Source organism: Humulus lupulus, chromosome 1 (genome assembly GCF_963169125.1).
Source record: "Humulus lupulus chromosome 1, drHumLupu1.1, whole genome shotgun sequence".
NCBI classification, from domain to species: Eukaryota; Viridiplantae; Streptophyta; class Magnoliopsida; order Rosales; family Cannabaceae; genus Humulus; species Humulus lupulus.
The window spans coordinates 117988265-118007708 of record NC_084793.1 but is presented as its reverse complement, the minus strand read 5'-3'; the positions used below and the strand labels follow the sequence as shown (position 1 = coordinate 118007708).

General features: G+C 35.5%; 1 protein-coding gene across 1 annotated transcript in view; it reads right to left on the bottom strand.

The window, feature by feature from the left end:
* Nucleotides 1–17468: 17468 nt before the first annotated feature.
* The window catches only part of LOC133820457 (uncharacterized), a 46196-nt gene continuing 44220 nt past the window's right edge, over nt 17469–19444 (bottom strand). The window contains exons 2-4 of the mRNA XM_062253447.1: nt 19290–19333; nt 18252–18378; nt 17469–17638 (exon numbers count right to left, since the gene is read on the bottom strand). Of these exons, the coding sequence (XP_062109431.1) occupies nt 17484–17638; nt 18252–18378; nt 19290–19333 (326 nt within the window). The 3' untranslated portion in view covers nt 17469–17483. The remainder of the gene's footprint in view (nt 17639–18251; nt 18379–19289; nt 19334–19444) is intronic.

Genomic DNA, 19444 nt, shown 5'->3' with positions numbered 1-19444 from the left:
TATTACTTTCAGCACTTGAAAATTCTATTTGCTCCCCCTCTGATAGATTTAAAGAAAAAGCTTTTTGATTTCATTTTCACCTTGAATAAAACCTTGCCTTTCACATATTTGATCAAGCACCATCTATCTTCATATATGACTTTGAAGCCTTTTTAAATCAACCAGCCAACACTAAACATGATTTAGTCAATATTAGGCACGTATAAAACATCAGTAATATATTTCAAAACATGTTAATGTAGCGTACCAAAACTCCTAATAAGATTTAGTACCTTAGTTAGCATGCTGGGAGGGTATGAATGAAATTTTGATGAATTATAGTTTTATATAATTTAGTATGCATGACTATGTGTGTTAAATATGTTTAAAGACCTGCTTCTGATATATAGGGACATTTTCATAATTTTGACCTTTGATGGTATAATTGTAAATATTATGGACTATGTGCATTATGAACACATTATTATGTGGATATGTGTTATTTTTTGAGCGATTTTAGCAAAAAAGTCCCAACGGACACAATACCCAGCTCGAATCGAGCCTAGGGGTATTTTGGGAATTTCCATACTTTGAGAATTGTTGGTAAAATAATATTAATTGGTGGAATAATTATGTTTATTGGGTTTAGTTAATAAATTGAAGATTTGTTGTGTAACTAGAATTTTAGTGGGAATTATACGCAAATGACAAATATGCCCTTGAGGTTGATTAAGAGGCTAAGTAAAGGTAGAGGAAAACTGTTCTTTTGACCATAAAATAGAGGAAATGGCTAAGTGCTGATGACCCTATGAATTTTCACGTTACTCTCTCGTTCTCTCTCTCTTACCTTTTCAAGTATTTTCTTCAACTCTTCCACCACGAAGCTTGAAGCTAAGTTGAAGATCATCAATTTTGAGGATTTTTAGGAGAGATTTAATCTTTTAAGTGGGATTAAGAGACGCTAAGGTCACCAATGACCTAGGAATTTCAAAAATTCAGAGAGGTAAGCTCTTCTCTTCTCTGTTTTTCATTAAGTTCATCATGTTCTGAATGAGTTCTTGGGAGAATTGGAATTTTGGGTTGATTTTGTATTTGTATGTGTTTGTTTATGATAGAAACAACTTAAGCAACCGAATTGTAGCTTCCATCCCATTAATTTAATTGAATTTGATTTGAATTTTGTTAATTTTTTATTTGGGGAAAGAAAATTAGTTTAGAACCCTAGAATTCCAATTTTTTTTCTTATAATGTGCAATTGAAAGTTTAAGAGGTGTTTTGATGTTGTATGTTAGTTGTACTACTAATTTGGGGTCCGATTTGACACAAAAATTGACTGAAATATGGTCTTGGGTCGATTTTTGGGTTTGAGTTATCATAGGTTGAAAATGGAAATTTTGGGCTGCGATTAGCATTTCTGGGGATCTAGTGTGACCGTACTAGTTCCCAAGACACCCTAAACTTTCGGATAACGTGACCGTGCCTAGGGGTAGGTGCGATTGCTCCAGGTGACTTGGAAATGCATTTTGCTAATTTTTTGAGGTTAGCTTGGAGTTCCTAGGATTCGATTTGGGGACCTGCTTGGGGAGTTTAGGGGACGATTCCATTACCCTGTTGAATGGAATTAGAGGTTCCGAGAGCTAGAGTTTAATTCTTGAGATCGCATTTGGATTTGGTTCCTAATGAGCATTGAACGAACGTTGTGACTAGGGTTTCCTAGAAGCTCAAGAGAGGATCACACTCAAGGTCATTTTGATTCTTGCATTAGATCTGAGGTAAGAAAACTGACATATGCACATAGAGTATAGCAATGGCCCGAGGGTTGAACGCGGTTATGACCGTGCATTTGAATTTGTTTAGGGTTGAGTACCCTTTTTTGTATAATGATATTTGCTTGGGTTATTTGTATTTAGTTGTCTGTGATTGACCAGATTGGGGCATATTCGGTGATAATCATGCAAAATGTAGACCGTGATGACAGGGCCATTATGGGAGTGTTGTACACACTCACTCGGCATAGGTTGTAAGCTTGGTACTCCAGTGATGCGCCTTGCTCTGCATAGGCTGTGTAAATTGTCTATGAGTTTGAAATGAATATGTTTAGAACATGTAAAGCATTAATATGATGTTCATTATTCCTTGTTAAGTTTTCTTGCTGGGCCTTGGCTCATGGGTGCTTTATGGTGTATGTAAGGGAAAAGGGAAGGTAGACCAGCCATGAGTTGGAGGGCTTTAGAGTGGCACATACATGTTCAACCTTCTTGGTCGTAAGGGTCGGGATATTTGATGGACTTGGGTTAAAAAGTCTGCTTAGGCCGACTATATTTTTAGAACACTAAATGTAATTATATTTTGCTTAAACCTTAGGGGATCCCATGTGAAACTTTTATAACTTTAATGAAAAAGTTTAATCATTTTGATCAAATTTTTAGCGTTTCAACCTTTATCTTACTTAAATTACACTTTTGAGTCTAAATTACTCGCTTAACGAGTTAAGTACTATTTTAAATATGCAATGTAACAATCCTGGATTAGTAGGGCGTTATAGTTAACCTTTCTATAGCAACAATCCATTTTCCATTGACTGAAAAAAATTCACCATATCCAATTTTTACTTTGGAAATGACTATTTTATCAAGCTCTTTTAAAAGCTTTAGGTCATTAGTCATATGATTTGTATAGCTACAATCGATCCACTAGGAATTGCTAGAGCGATTGCTTATCGCAAAGCATGTTGCAATAAAAAGTTGCTTATCTTCATATTGCTTAGGAGAAGCTTTTGCCTCTTCCTTTTGTTGGCACTTGCAAATCCGCTCCATGTTTCCAATCTTTCCACATTTTCTGTACTTGATGTTAGGCCTCCACCAACACTTTCTTTGTGGAAGATTTGTCTTTTTGTAGTGTGGATAGACTGGATAGGTATTATCTTTATTTTTCTTTTATCAAAAAGAAAATTTTATTGATCAAACAAACTAGAGACAACAAAAAAGGCTGGAGAAAAAACTCCACCCAGATTACAAATTTTTGACAAAATCTAACAATTTCGATCTTTTAGATTCTGCACTCTAGCCTTAACAGAAAATCTAATCAATCTATCAATTCTAGAAACAGAAAAACAACTCTTCTCAAAATAGCATTAGTTTCTATTAAACCAAATAAAATAAATAGTAGCTGCAAGAGTTGATGCCACCACAAAGAACACCCACCCATTGTGATGCCCTATCAACCAGTGAGACCAATCCACATACTGAACATGCCAAATAACCCCTCCCAGCCACCCATAAAGATTCTGCATAACTCTCCTAGAAAACAAACACTCAAAAAATAAATGAGAGTGACTTTCATCTTCTCAAGAACAAACAGGGCATAATAGAGATGGAATATTAAAATGACAATGATGAAGTAAGTCCTTTGTGAGAAGCTTCTGATTCACAGCTAGCCACAGGATAAACCTGTGTTTAGGAACCGCAAGCCTACACCGCACAGCCTTCTCATAGAACACCAACTCGCCTGGCAGAAATAAAGTGTAAAGCTTCCCCAGCTGAAGCTTCCCATTCACAACCGCAAACTCCAACTCAGATCTGGAAAGAGATTGACAAAGTTTGATAAGCTTCCTCCAATACCAGCTGGTATCTTGTTTTAACAAATAATCCCAGAGATAAGTTCCTTTTAAGTATATACAGTTGACCCATTTCACCCATAAAAGATCCTGCTTAGAAGAAATAGCCCAGATGAACTTAGCTAATAGCATCTTATTCTAAGTAGGACCCTCCCGAAAACCCAAACCTCCATAACACTTCGGACGACAACACATGCTCCCAAGAGATAAGATGAAATTTTCTCTTGTTGCCCTTCTTACCCCAAAGGAATCTCTTGCAAAGGCAGTAAATATCTCTCATAACACCATGAGGTAACAAAAAGATATGCATCCAGTAAGAGCGAATCCCCAACAACACAGAATGCACCAGCTGGCCTCGACTAGCATATGATAGATGATGACTAGCCCAAACATTCAATCGCATTCTAATCTTCTTGAGAATAATGTCGCAGTCAGTAGCCTTCCATTTAGTAGGTCACAAAGGAACACCCAAATATTTCAGAGGAAAGTTCCCTTCAATCAAATTAGAACACAACAATATGGGAGATTTATCAACTGCAGCTAGCCTTCCAAAATAAATTCGAGATTTACTTTGGTTGATAGACAGGCCCGATGATAAAGTAAACTCATCAAAAGATTGATGAAGAATCATAACTTAGTTCAGATTAGCTTTGCAAAACAGAATGAGATTGTCAGCAAAACAAAGACTAACAAGATTTAGAGACTTACACAAAGGGTGAAATCTGAAATCTTTCTCCTTAGAAGCTTTTAACAATAAGCGGGTAAGATAATCCATCACAATAACAAAAAGTAAAGGCGAGATTGGATCACCTTGTCTGAGCCCTTTGGCTCCTTGAAAATGACCTTGAATACTACCATTCATCACTAAAGAATTGGATGAACCCCTTAAACACACCATAACCCACCTTATGAATCTAATCGGAAAACAAAGAGCATTCAGAAGATTCTCCAAGAAATCCCAGTCAATTGAGTCATATGCCTTGCTAATATAAATCTTCATAAGACACCAAGGGGAACTATTTTTCCTATTGTACCCCTTAATCAAGTCTTCAAGGATGAGAATATTATAAGCAAGATATCGCTGCTTGATAAAAGCCCCTTGATTTTGATTAATCAGAAAAGGAAGAACAGTATTAAGCCTACTGCACAACATTTTTGAAATGCTTTTGTATATTGTAGTGCAACAAGAAATAGGTCTAAAATCAGCTGCATTAACCGGATGATCCACTTTAGGAATAAGGGAAATGATCATTTTATTCAGATTCTGAGGAATACTACCTAAATAAAAAAAAATCAAGAACAACCAGTGAAATCTCCTTGCCTATATCATTCCATAAAGCTTTGAAAAAACCCACCCCATAACCATCCGGACCTGGGCTTTTAATTGGGTGAATGCTAAACATAGCCGCTTTAACTTCATGGGCAGAGAACGACTTGATTAATCCCAATTGAGCTTCTACACCCAAAACCGGTCCATAAGCAATAACTTGAGAATCAATTTTTCCCGAAGCCTTACTAGCTACACCCATGATGTTCTTAAAATGCTTAAAAAAATGATGAGTAACCTTATTATAATCATCCTCAACCTGACCTTCATCAGTAACATAAGACACAATCCTATTAGCTGATTTCCTCATCTTTAAACTAGCATGAAAGAAAGAGGAGTTGTCATCACCAAATCGCAGCCAAGCTATTTTACTCTTTTGGTAGAGAAAACTAGCATAAATTTTCTCCTGTCTTTTAAATTTCAGAAAGGCTTCTATATCCTCAGTACACAACCTGCTATTATTCGGATCAGCAAAACAATTTGAATGGGCCTGTTCATATAAACTTTTACTTCTCTCATAATTACAAGCAACATCCCCCCATAACCGTCCAGTTAAAAGCCTTCAAGACATGCTTAAGACGGGTAAGCTTCCAACTAATTTGCTCCAAGCCACTACCCTTATACTATAATTGTTTAGACCAGTTAGCCAAGATTGTCTCCCTAAATTTAGGATGAGAGATCCACATGTTATAGAAACGAAATGGCTTCACCCCCATCCTTAAAGCAGGAAGATATTTAAGAAGAATAAAACAGTGATCAGATATAACCTCCCATTGAGAAACAACAATAACTAACGAAAATGAGTCAAGCCAGGCTTCATTAGCAAACACCATGTCCAACTTAGAGAAAATGCGGCCCCTTTCTTGATTGTTAGACCAAGTATAAAAGGATCCCACACCCTTCTTGATTGGTTACTTTATTATTCAAGGAAATTCAGTTCCATCCCTCTAGATGTAGAACACACCATGTCCTTTGTAAGAAGTTTGGTGAATGGATTCACTAAGTTTTCACATGTTTTGACATAGGAGAATGATATGATTCATTATTGAATCAATTGTCACACATAGTCATGTCTTAGACTTATATTTGTAAAGTTTCCATTATACACTTTGATATATACTCTAGCCAAAGTATCTTGATTATCACAGTGTATCAAGATCATTAATACATCAACCACAATTAAAGGTATCTCCAATAAGATATTTCTAAGCTACTCGGTTGCTTTGCTAGTTACTGCTAGAGCTATAAATTTGGACTCCATGGTTGTGTGAGATATACAAGTTTGTTTCTTTGAACCCCAAGAAACTTCACCCTCACCAAGGTCGAAGACCCTGTCGAAAGTGTAGAGATTATCTTCAACACCTGATATCCAACTTATGCTGGTATATCCTTCAAGTATCTTACGAAACATTGTGTAATGGAGGCTAAGTTCTTTGGTCTCTTAAGATACCGAAAAGCTCTCTCAATAGCCTTCCAATGCTTCATACTTGGATTACTAATAAGCCTACTAAGTTTACTAACCGCATATGCAACATTTGCTCTAGTGCAATGAGCGAAGTACATTAGGCTACCTATTACACTCATATTCTAGTTGAGCCAATGCTATTGCATCATTCTTTTATAGCTTTTGACTTGAATAAAGTGGTGTATTTCCATTTTTAATTTTTAGATGACTAAATTTGTTAAGAATTTTCTCAATATCGTGTGCTTAACTTAAGGCATGTTCCTCACGACTTCTTCTTACTTTAATACCCAAGATGCGTCGACCTCTACAAGGTCCTTCATTTGAAAATTAGAAGAAAGAAACCTCTTTTTTATTATTATTATAACTTTCATGTCATTACTCAATATCAACACATAGACATACTTAGATGACGTATTCATCACAAGTCTTAGAATATAAGTACTTGTTCGTATTATTGTTTATGAACCCATTCGAAATAATAGCTTCATCAAACTTCTCATGTCGTTGTTTAGGTGCTAAATTTAAACCATATAATGATTTTATAAGGCTACATACTTTATGTTCATTCTCTCTTAGAACAAAACATTATGGTTGCTCTATATAGAGCACTTCATTGAGATCTCCATCTAAGAATGTTGTTTCGACATCCATTTCGTGAGAAAAAAGATTATGAATTAATCATGAGGCAAATAAAATTGTAAAAGATCTAGTCCTAGCTACTAGTGTATATGTGTCAAAGTAATCTATTCATTCCTTTTGTGTAAAGCCTTTAGCTACCAATCTAGCTTTAAAATTTTGAATGGTGCCATTAGTGCGATATTTCTTTCGAAACACCCACGTGCATTCTATTGGTCTTGACCCTTGTGGAAGGTCAACCAATATTTAAACATAATTGGATGTATTTAATCATTTATTGCATCCTTCCAAAAAGCGAAGTCTTTCAAGGACATATCTTCTTGATATGTTTTGGGATCATCTTCAGTTTGAAGTAACATAGGATACTTATAAGTGGCTTCTTTCTGGTCACCTTCTACTAGATAGAGTGTTTCAATTTCTATGCACTTCTAACTTGTTCCCAACTCTTTGAGCCTTTGGTTCTTTCTAGGAAATATGAATTGCTCAACAACCCTTGATGGTGTCTCGCCACTATACAATATATTTTCAAAGAACTGTACTTCTATTGATTGAATTATTACATTAGACTCCATGTCTAATATAGGCTCTCTAGCTTAAAAATACACACCTTATTTTCCTAGGACCCAACATGGTCCTTTTAGGTCATGTGCTCTTGCAATAAGCTAGGCACCCTTACACTTTGAGATAACTCAGATTAGGTCTCTTTCCTATCCATATCTTATATGGAGATATTTGAATTTTCTTTAAAGGAATTAAATTCAAAATACGACATGTGGATAGCAAGGCTTCACCCCATTATGCAAAACACATTTTAGCATGTAATATCATAGCAGTAACCATTTCAACAAAAGTTCTATTGTTCCTTTCCACTTTACAATTTTGTTCGGGGTATTTAACGGCTGTAGATTCATGAATTATTCCATATTCTTCACAAAATAAGTTGACTTCATTGGAAAAATATTTACCACCCCAATCACTTCTTCTTACTTTTATTTTCCTTTTCAATTGATTTTCAACTTCGCCTATATATATCTTAAACATGTTAAATGTTTCATCTTTATTCTTAAGCAATTAAGCATATGTGAACCTAGAGCAATCATCTATGAATGTAATAAAATACCTATTTCCAGTTTCTGTCACCATGCCATTTATTTCACAAAAATCACTATGTATTAAATCTATCAATTTAGTATTTCTTTCAACACTAGGAAATGGTGTTTAGTCATATTTTATCTAACATATAGCTCACACTAATCGACTAATATGCCACAACGTAATAGAATTTAACTCATGCCTTTATTGTTCATAAAACAATAAGGAGTACACAATTTAATCACCCTATCACAAGCATACCCTTTGCACACAAAATTGTTCCCTTTGGAAAAAATGAGTTTACCAAACTTATGCATCACTTTGATGCCTAGTTTACTCAACAAATTTCCACTTACAAGATTTCTACTCATATCTAGTACATGGAGGACATTGGTGAGGAGCACTTTCTATGCAGAAGTAAAGTAGAGATCCACGTTGCCTTTGCCTTCAACTTTGGACCTATTCTTATTGCCCATTTGGATCCCATGTCCACCCTTGGTTTCCTTAAAGGCATTAAAGAGAGACCTATCATAAGTAACATGAATGGTGGCACAAGTATCATACCGCCATCCTTGCACTTTGTCTTGGATGACATTCACTTCACGTACGATTGCAATCAACTCCTCTTCGGTTGAATTGGCCTTAGCCCTATTAGTAGTGGATTTCCAGAACATGCATTCCCTTGGCCACCTTTGCCCCAAAAATATAAAATTTCCATGGTGCCCTTGAATTGTCCTTCATTCTTACCTTTTCCCGTAGGTTGGGTAGGCTTCTCAATGGCATTAGCCTTCGAGGTCCCTCCTATGGATTAATCTACACACTTGTCTCTATAACGAGACTCTTTCTCAATCCTTATATTTCTTGAGAATTTTCTCATTGAAAATCTCCTCATTCTCGTGAAGAATTTTCTTCCTATATCCCCTCCACGATGGACACAACTTGGCTACAATTGCACCTACTAAAAAGAGTTTCGATAGGTAATCTTCAAGGTAAAGAACCTATTCACAATAATACGTAGTTCATGAACATGAGGGAGAGTGAGTTTATCATCAAGGAATTTAAATTCTATATATTGAGTTACAAGGAATTTCTTGGTACCTTCTTCCTCAACTTTGTATTTGTTTTCAACTACTTCTAATATTTCCTTAGGCGGTGTAGTGGTAGTCTAGAGATCGTGGAGGATGTCTGAGAGAGCATTGAGGATGTGGCCCTTACATATGAGCTCATCTTATTCAAGTTTCTTCCTTAGCTTGATGACCTCTTGAGAGTCACCCTCTTTTGGTGGACCCAATCCCTTCAAGTCCTTGTCCAAAATAAACGAAACCTTCAATGTTGCGAGGAGGAACTTTATCTTGTCTAGCCAACAAAAAAAATTTGAGCCATAAAATTAGTCTAGTCTCACAAAATATTGAGACATAAGCTTTAGTTCAGGGTGATAGACTGTATTGATTGATTCTGGTGCTACACATTCATTTACATCTAGAAGGGTGATAGACAGACTTTGATGACCTTCTGATGTGTATGCTTTTGGATTTGGGACTTTGCTGCCAACTGAGGAATTTGTAGCCTCTACGAGATGGGTTAGATAACTACAGGTAGAGGTAGATAGTAGGAAGTTGCATGTAGATTTGATTGAATTGGAAATGGAAGATTTTTACATGATTCTAGGTATGGAATGGTTGGCTATGTATGGGGCAACCATATATTGTAAAAGGAGGATGATAACTTTTGAGACGGAGGGAGAGGATCCGCTTGTATTTGTAGGTGCTGTGAATGGGTTTCACATTCCTATGATCTTGGTACTACAGGCTAGAGACCTATTGAATGGAGTTTGCACAGGATTCCTACCTAGCATGGTGGATACCACGAAAGATGTACCAGTCGGCCTAGAGGAGACTAGATTGGTCTGTGAGTTTTAGATGTGTTTTCGAAGGATTTATGAAGATTACCAATGCATCGGGAGATCAAGCTCATTATTGAGTTGGCACTGAGAACAGAACCCGTATCCAATGCACTGTACAAAATGGCACCATCGAAATTAAATGAATTGAAGGTACAGTTACAAGAGTTACTTGACTTGGGGTTCATCAGATCTAGTTTCTCTCTCTGGGGAGCACTTGTGTTGTTCGTAAAGAAGAAGGGTGGGATGTTGAGGATGTGTATTGATTACAGGGAACTGAATAAGCCAACAAGAACAAGTATACACTGCAAAGAATTGATGACTTGTTTGACCAGTTGCAGGGTAAGGTAGTGTTTTCAAAGATTAATCTTAGATCTGGTTATCACTAGTTGAGAATCAAAGCGAAGGATATTTTGAAGACTGCCTTTCACACGAGGTACAGACATAATGAGTTTTTCGTTATGTCCTTTGGACTAAAATATGCTCGAGCAACATTCATGGATCTAATAAATAAGGTGTTCAAGGATTATCTTGATAGGTTTATGATTGTATTCACCGACGACATACAGGTCTACTCTCAATCATAGACAGAACACGAGCAAAATCTTCGTTTGGTATTACAGAGATTGAGGGAACATAGGTTATGTGCCAAAATCAAGAATTGAGAGATTCTGTTACGTCAGGTGGATTTCCTCGGTCATATTGTTAGTAAAGATGGGATTATGGTGGATCTGACCCAGATAAAGGCAGTGATGAATTGTCAAAGGCCAAGGAGTGCCTCAAAGATTAGAAGTTTCCTTAGTTTGGTGGGATATTATCAATGTTTTATTCAAGGATTCTCTAGGATTGCAGCACCTTTGAATTAATTGACACCAGTTGAAGCGGTGACTGATTACTGCACCAATTCTCAGTCTTCCTTCAGATAAGGAGAACTTTGTAGTATATTGTGATGCTTCGAGGCAGGGGTTAGGTTGTGTTTTAATGCAGGCTAGTAAGTTGATTGCTTCTGCCTCAAGACAATTGAAGGAGTATGAACAATGATACCTTACTCATGACCTAGAGTTGGCGGCGGTGGTATTTCCACTGAAGGTGTGGCGACATTACCTGCGTGGGAAAAAATGCAAAATATATACATATCAGAAAAGTTTTAAGTACTTTTTCAAATAGAATGATTTAAATATGCGACAAAGACATTGGTTAGAACTGGTAAAGGACTATGACTGTATGATTCTTTATACCCCTAAGGAAAGCCAATGTGGTAGCAGATGCTTTGAGTCGTAGAGGTCCAAGACAATTATTTTGTTCAAAGTAGATATCAAGAGAGTTGGCAGATGATATGACCAGAACGATAATAGAGTTTGTGGTGGGCTAGTTAGCTATAATTACTTTACAGTCTACACTCCTGGAGAGAATAAAGGAGGGTCAGATGGGTGATTCCCAATTGGTGAAGCACAAAGGGGACGTCCTAGCTGGAGCAACTAAGGAGTTTACAGTTTTTGAGGTGGGCCTACTATGGTACAAGGATAAGATTTGTGTTCCGATGGATGTTGATATCAGGTGGGAGATTTTGGAGGAGTCTCATACTACTCCATACTCGCTGCATCTAGGTACCACAAATATGTATCGGGATCTAAAATCTTTGTATTGGTGGCCATGGATGAAGAATGATGTGGTTGAGTATGTGGTTAGGTGCCTACCTTGTAATCAGGTAAAGGTGGCACATCAGAGGCCAGTGGGGTTTCTACAGTTTTTGAATATCCCTTAATGGAAATGGGAGGACATCACTATGGACTTTGTAGTTCGGTTGCCAAAGGTGGTGGGGCAGCATAATTCTGTATGGGTGATTGTGGATCAATATACCAAGTTGGCTCACTTCTTGCCGATGAGAATGAATTTCACTGCGGATTAGTAGACAAAATTGTATATGAGGGAGATTTTGCGTCTCCATGGGGCTTTAAAGTCCATAGTGTGAGATAGGGATCCCCCTTTTGCTTCCAAGTTCTGGGGAAGCTTGCAGAAGGCTATGGGAACGCAGTTGAAGTTCAACATTGCTTATCATCCTCAAACAGATAGGCAATCTGAGAGGACAATTCAGATATTGGAGGACATGCTTCAGGCATGTGTATTGGATTTTGAGGGATCTTGGACTAAGTATCTTCCTTTGATTGAGTTTTCCCACTGTAACAGTTACCAGTCAACGAATGAAGTGGCCTCCACTACAACAATATTGAGTATATATTACATTAAAGAATAGCATATATTTAGAAGTGCTATTATTAAGTGGGGGGATTAAAAAACACGGAACTGAATAGTGGGGATTAAAAACACACGGTCTGTTTTTGGCGCCATATGACTAAAAACTCAGGCGGCAAAATGAATTTTTGCCAAATTCCCTTTCTCTCAGCCTTTCTCTAAGTTACCCTTTCTCTCAGCCTCCATCTCTCACTCACGAAGCCCTCTCCGCCCTCTCCGCCCTCACGAAGACTCACCGCCCTCAACTCATCTCTGCCTCACCGCCCTCACCGCCCTCAACTCATCTCTGCCTCACCGCCCTCACGAAGTCTCTTCGCCCTCACCGCCCTCACGAAGTCTCTCCACCCTGAACTCAGCTCTGCCTCACAAAGACTCGCTCCAGAGTAGAGCTCTTTCTCCGCCTTACGAAGTCACGCTCCAGAGTGGAGCTTCTCTGCCTCACGAGTTCTCTGCCTCACGCCCACGTAACTTTACAGCAAGAGAAGGTACTGATTTCCCATGGATCCTTAGTATCGATAATGATTTGTTCTTCTTCTTGTGTGAAGGAGCCTTTCTTAATCTTAATAAACCCTTCTCTGGTTCTCATCACTGGTGATCTCACAGGTTTCTCTCTCAATCTATCTTCCTTTATTTTTATTGAACATTTATGTTTTGGCTGATATAGCTTCGTGGGTTGCTGAATTATTTGGTAGTCTGATATGGGTTTCTTCTATATTTGTAATTTTTGCTTCATGTCTGAGATTAGTATCGTGGACTTTTATAAATATGTAACGCTTAAGGAATTAGATTCTTCTTATGCATGACTGTATCTGGTGAAATTTTCACTTTTTAAAAAGCATAACACAAATTTCTTGTCTTGTTTGGGTAGAGACTAACCTTTCTAAAGAAGTTACCCATTCTTTTTTTAATTAATGGCATTGGTGTGTGTGTTTCTTTTCGGAGAAATTTGTGCTTTTTATATGCTGTCAACTGATATAAATTTTTATGATATGCATAGTCAGATTTGAGAGTTGAGAGTCGGGTTGTACTTATAAGAGTTTAAGTTATTTTGCTATGTTCTCACTGGTTGATAGAGTACTGTTGCATGCTCCCCCTTATCCGTATAGAAATCATAAGCAGTTTGCTTTATATCAATATACTCAGTATAAATTAGATTATGATTCCCACTAGCCTGCGTTAAGCCATCTACAGACATGATTTGTCAAATCGAACACTGTCTAACTTCTTGTTGTTATCTCCACTAGATGGCAAGAGCAAGGATGTTTTAACAATGAAGCAAAATGAGGTGGTCTGGTCTCAAATAGTTTATCCATCTTAATCTACATCTCTTCCCACACCTTTGTAATCCTGCACTCTAGTACTCATTCTATTCATTTATATTTACAAATTATTGAAATATATATATATACATATTTAAAATATTATACATCTCACAATATAGGAAAAGATGATGTAAACTTTAAAATCACTAATTTTTACAGATAGTGCAAAAGAAACAGAACCTGCAAGCTTTGGGACAGAGCTCCAACTGCCATGGCCATGAGTGGTGATATGTGTAAGGAGCTTGTCATCTTCTTCAGGTGACCAAAGGCCTCTCTTCACTTTCTGCTTGTTGCAGCAACGATGGCCCATATCCATAACTATATATTATTTACTTTCCCAAATAGTTAGAAAGCTTATTAATAATGATGATCAATACTAGCTAATCACTTGAACATTTTTCACAAGGAAAAATCATTCCAACTAACCTCTCACAACTCTCTCTCTCTCAATAATTTTTACATTCAATCATCTTATTGATATCCATATATACACTAGTCCTGTTATCTTGCTTGTATGACTCAAGTAGCGTGTATTAATTATGCAGTTTTGAACTCACAAATAAGAAAGATTGGTTGATGCATGCCAAAACCTGCAGCTTAGCAATGAAACTTTTGAGATATAAACTGAGGACTTCCATTTTAGTTAAACACCATGGATAGCTATCACTTCATTGTTATGTTCTTTCACTTGAGTTGAATCCTACAACTAGCATCCTTGGAAGAAGGTGAATGGTCAGAGACTGATAAACCTTATTCTCTTTTGCAGAATTTGAACCACAAAAATATTGTGAAATATCTTGGATCCTTAAAGACTAAGAGTCACCTCCACATAAGGTATTTTTAAAGGTATATTTAAAGGTATTTTTTTTTAAACTAATTCATAAATTTATATAATTTGTTTATTCTATATTTTTATTTATCTCCATCATGTATGCTTATGTGAATGGTAAATAATACTTTTTTTTAACCTTTTTATTTTACATGCTCTTCCATATGTAATTCATATGCTTATTATTTGTTTGATATAGTCAATTTGTTTACTGTGTATAATTTGTTGACTTAGCTACCAACATCCGAAAGATCATAGAATGAGTGATCACAGAGACAGTGGTTTCTGAGCATTGAAATCTATAAGATGGTTTAGTTTTCTTTGTTAAAAAAAAAAAATCAGAATAAGAGCTGAACTAAAGGAGGTTATTATATTTTTTAATCAATGATCATTTGAGTATGTAAATAATATCTATGTCTTTGTTCATGTAATTTTTATTTTGATCTTATAAGCATGTTGTTCTTTCAATATGAGATAATTGTGACATGACTTTTTGATTTATTGGGTTCTCTACACAAGTTTCTAAATTTCTTTAACTCTTTCAGAAATTCAAAATTGGAGGGAACTTTATTTGCAGCAGTTTGCAAGAGGTATGTTTTCTTTTATTTTTGTTAAAATACTTTGCAAATGTTAGAGGAGTTTGAATATCTTAGATATTCATCCATAGTGAAGTAGGTTATGAGATTATTATTATTGTGTGCTGCGGTGATAACGGAAGGTTGAGAACTTGTGTGTATTAGTGAAGTAGGTTCTGAGAAATTTGTGTGCTGCGGCGAGATAAGGAAGAAAACTTGTGTGTTGATTGAATATTTTGAATTGATAATGATTGATGGTTGATTAATAAATATGGCTGGAATGTTTTCTGATTTTCTGTTAGTTATTTGATGTATATCTAATAAACTTCAAAAACCATAGAAATTTGAAAGTAGAATCGAAACCCATGTGGGGAAATATATTAGAATAATTATAGAAATAGCTTCTTGCAATTCAAAAATATATTAGAATAATTGTTCGAATATCAGGAGAAAGAGCGCCATGAACACAAAGTACCTGGAGAGAAAAATAATATATTATTACATAACTGAAGCACCCAGGCATCTATGCAACCAAATAACATATGATAAGTGCGTGTATAAACTATGCATAAATAACAGGAAATATTAGAATGTGACATCATGTGTGAGTGTGTGTAAAGCAAGAGAACCTTACAGTGCCATCTATGATTGCTGAAAGCTTCAAATAATCAAAAAAATCTGTACAATATCGCCATGCATTAGCATTTCCATACTTCCTCTGGCACTCGTCATAAAAACCATACACCTAGCAGAGATGACATGATCCATAAAAAAAAATCAGTGATAAGAACTCCTAAAAGCTTCTAAACTGGTATTCAGAGACATTAGCATCTCTATTTTAGTCATAAAATATCAAGAGAAAAAAATAACAGTTGATAAACTTTATTTTAACACACCCAGCTGCCTAAGCTATCAAGTTGAAACAGTTGAGAAACTGTTGAAGTGTGACTAACAGTAAAGTCTTCCATTTTTTGTGCACAAAGCAAAACTTTTTTAATGAAGAAAAGGACAATAGGCAAACTCAGAAGATAATTGATAATTGTTGAACACTAAATCCTTCCAGCTAAGACAATAAAACAAGAAAGGAAAGTCATTGAACTCCTTAACCATCAACCCACAAATAGAAGCTAAAAGCTTGGCTCTACAATAAAATGTAGCTTTATCTGGATAATGTGAATTACAAATATGAAACACAACTGGCAGACAGATTTAGTCATATTGAACTGTTTTTATTAATTACAAATAACAAAGACAAACAACAATAACATGAATATCAAATTAAAATAATACCAGCAAGCAAAAACAACCATAATCCATAACTGCTTAAAACAACTCCTTTTATACTTTGCATCTTTGTTATTACAATAATAAAATACATTTAATCACATTGTAGAAAAATCAGCAAAAATAAAAATCAAATAATCACATTTAAATATGATATAGGAAAACATGGCTACCTTTACTTATCAAAACAAAGATTTTGTTTCCAGCAAGTTTTGCAATGTATTGCGTTCAACAATAAGAGGTAATAATCATATCAAATGGAAACAAATTGAACCAACCTTTCCAATCAAAGAAGGACCCATAATAGCATTCACATTCTCAACATCCTACATGTACCACAGAAACGAGCAGATTAAATACACATAAAAAAAAACTATCAAATAGATCAGTTAAGTATGCAGTGAAACTAGGAAAGTGTTCGTCACCTTAACCACGCCTTTTCCAAGGTAGTCTTATCCTCCATATACAAAATTTTAAAAAGTAAAAGTATAACATATACCTACACCCTAAAATTAAAGGCCTAATAATAGAAAAGTGGCCTCCATAGATTAATGTCAAAACCCCCTTTAATAGCAAATTTAACATGGTTTGCTTTAGGTTTATACAAGCAAATATCCTCTGGATTATGGCATGCTTAAAAACAGGATAGTATAAAACCTTCCCTGTGTAACTGTCTTTTCCTTCCATTTATGCTTACCAGAATCCCAAGAAACAAAGTGTATGGGTAATTTATGTGAACATTTATTAGACCTTAAAATCCGTAGATGCCATGCCAAATGCATACATCTCAAAGGAAAAACTACACACGCATGAGTGCACACAAATGACAAAAACTTGAACCCAGATATCTGCCAAATAGTTGCATGGTAAGTTGACATCTGGTAATAATAAGTTATAACATACTTATAAGAAGTTATAAGTTATAAATTATAACCCAGATTCTTGAAACAGCTTAATTTCATGCAATACCAAGATTTTTTTAATACAATCTTTTATTCACTTTTCCACTTTTTCTGGTGTCACAACTTACAAGTATCATTCAAATTCTTTATCTAGGGATATAAATCACCTAGGCCTTACTTCGCTGGTTTTATAAGTATATGAAACTCCTTCAAAAAATATGTAGTCAGTTTTATGACTAGCATTCTAAATGAAATATTGTGGTAAAAAGCAACTCAGTATTTATCAATTAAAAGAAAAGTAAGTTAGCATAGAAATGCAATGGCATACCCCTTTCCAGTACCACTTGACATGCTCTCAATGGTTGATGTTACAGCAGGCATTGAAGCAGGCTTCGACTCTTTATTAATATTTCGATTAACTCTGTTGTCTCTAACAACACGAAACTCTCTGCTAACTCCTGCATGTAATATGATTCTGTGTCAAACAATTGAAAGAACATCATACAGATATATTGCCACAATTCCCTAATAAACAATAAGTTCCAAAAAATATTCAAGATCAATTAAAAGGAAAAACAATTAAGGATTTCCCAAATAAAAATAACACACTAATAAATCATCCTTCAAGTAACATGACTTGATTGAACAAAAGAGTACAATAAGACAATACTTTAAATTTACTCCAACAAAAAAATTATAAAAGACAACAAACAAAAGGATGAAGGCATAGCTTGATCAGAAACAGATCACTATCTCTTAAGGTATTTACACATACAAAAAGATTAACCCCTTTTTAGACCAACAAGAAACAAAGCTTGACATTTTCTAAAATTACAAAAGGGGAGTACATCTCATATTAGAGAAAAACACATCAATTCAAGAAAAAATTTCAAATTCACTTAAACAATCTATTAGTGCAAGTATCCTTCATAAGAAACCAGATAAAAAGCATATAATGACCGCTCAAGACATTCTAAATCTTAGTAATATCTAATGCCAAGGTCAAGGCCAGCTTACACTGATAAAAATACAGTTATATTTAGATTAGTAGTTAAACACTTCCTGAATTACCAGGTAAAGCATTCCGAGAGTAGCCTCCTCTGCGAGAATTACGATCAGAATGTGTACTTGCTTTCACTTCTTGACCTACAAGCTCAGAATGTCTCCGTGGCTCCGTTGAACCTTCATACCCTACACTCTAAAACCACAAGCACACATATAACATTCATCAGTAAAACTTCAACAACATTCCTAAAGCACTTTTTTCTTAACAAACTGCAAATATTGTTATTTATGATGATTACAAAACCACCAACATAAGGAATTATCATATGTTTGAAAAATAATGATACCCAAAATAGAAAGCATTTGCTTCCTAAAAAAAGAGGAAAAAATATCATTTTACTACCAACTTAAGAACAAAGGAACAAACTTGTTTTGCCCATTTTACTTCTAACACTGCTCATTAAGTGCTTATGACTAGAAGTATTTAAAAGTGGCATAAATTTCCCTATTCCAGCAAACAACAACAGAAACTAAAAAATAAATATGTAGAAAAACTAAAAGAACAACGTCCACAATGTCTCAACTCTCAGAGTGGGAAAGCAAATTCATAGTTAAAACACAGCTTAGAGCACATTACCATAATGCAAAATGCTTTTTATCATTCACAAAATCAATTTCATATGAAGACATAGAGAGAAGGATACAAAAAGAGTAGCTGATTTTTTTTCATAGCAGTGGATATCCAGACCCCATCCCAACTAAATCCCACAGGGGATGCCCCATAGCCAGGTACCGAGAGAGAATCTAGATTTGTGCAGCTACTTGAAATCAAACTTGAGATGTCTCCAAAGTCAGACATACTTAGGTCCTTCCTTGCCGCTGCACTGGCGTTTTTTTTTTAAGAAAACACTAAGAAAGTATTCTACTTTTTTACATAAGAATGTCCACCACATAAACATGCAGAATACAACAATAATTCTAATATATAAGCACACAATCTTGATACAGTAATAAAAGGCTAAAAAAGTAGTAAGGGTATGTGACAAGAAAAATATAAACTACCAAGTCTAAAAATAGAAATACATACTCAAAGACATAATTTACCTCTTTTTTCTTGTCTTTTTTTCTTTTCACCTCGTGAAATGGGTCTGAGGTAAATCAGGGGGACAATGTCAGAACTCAGCAATAAGAAAATTACATCAATTTTTTCAAACAAGCTTAACCGTATTCAAGAAATAAACAAACAAATAGTGCTGAGT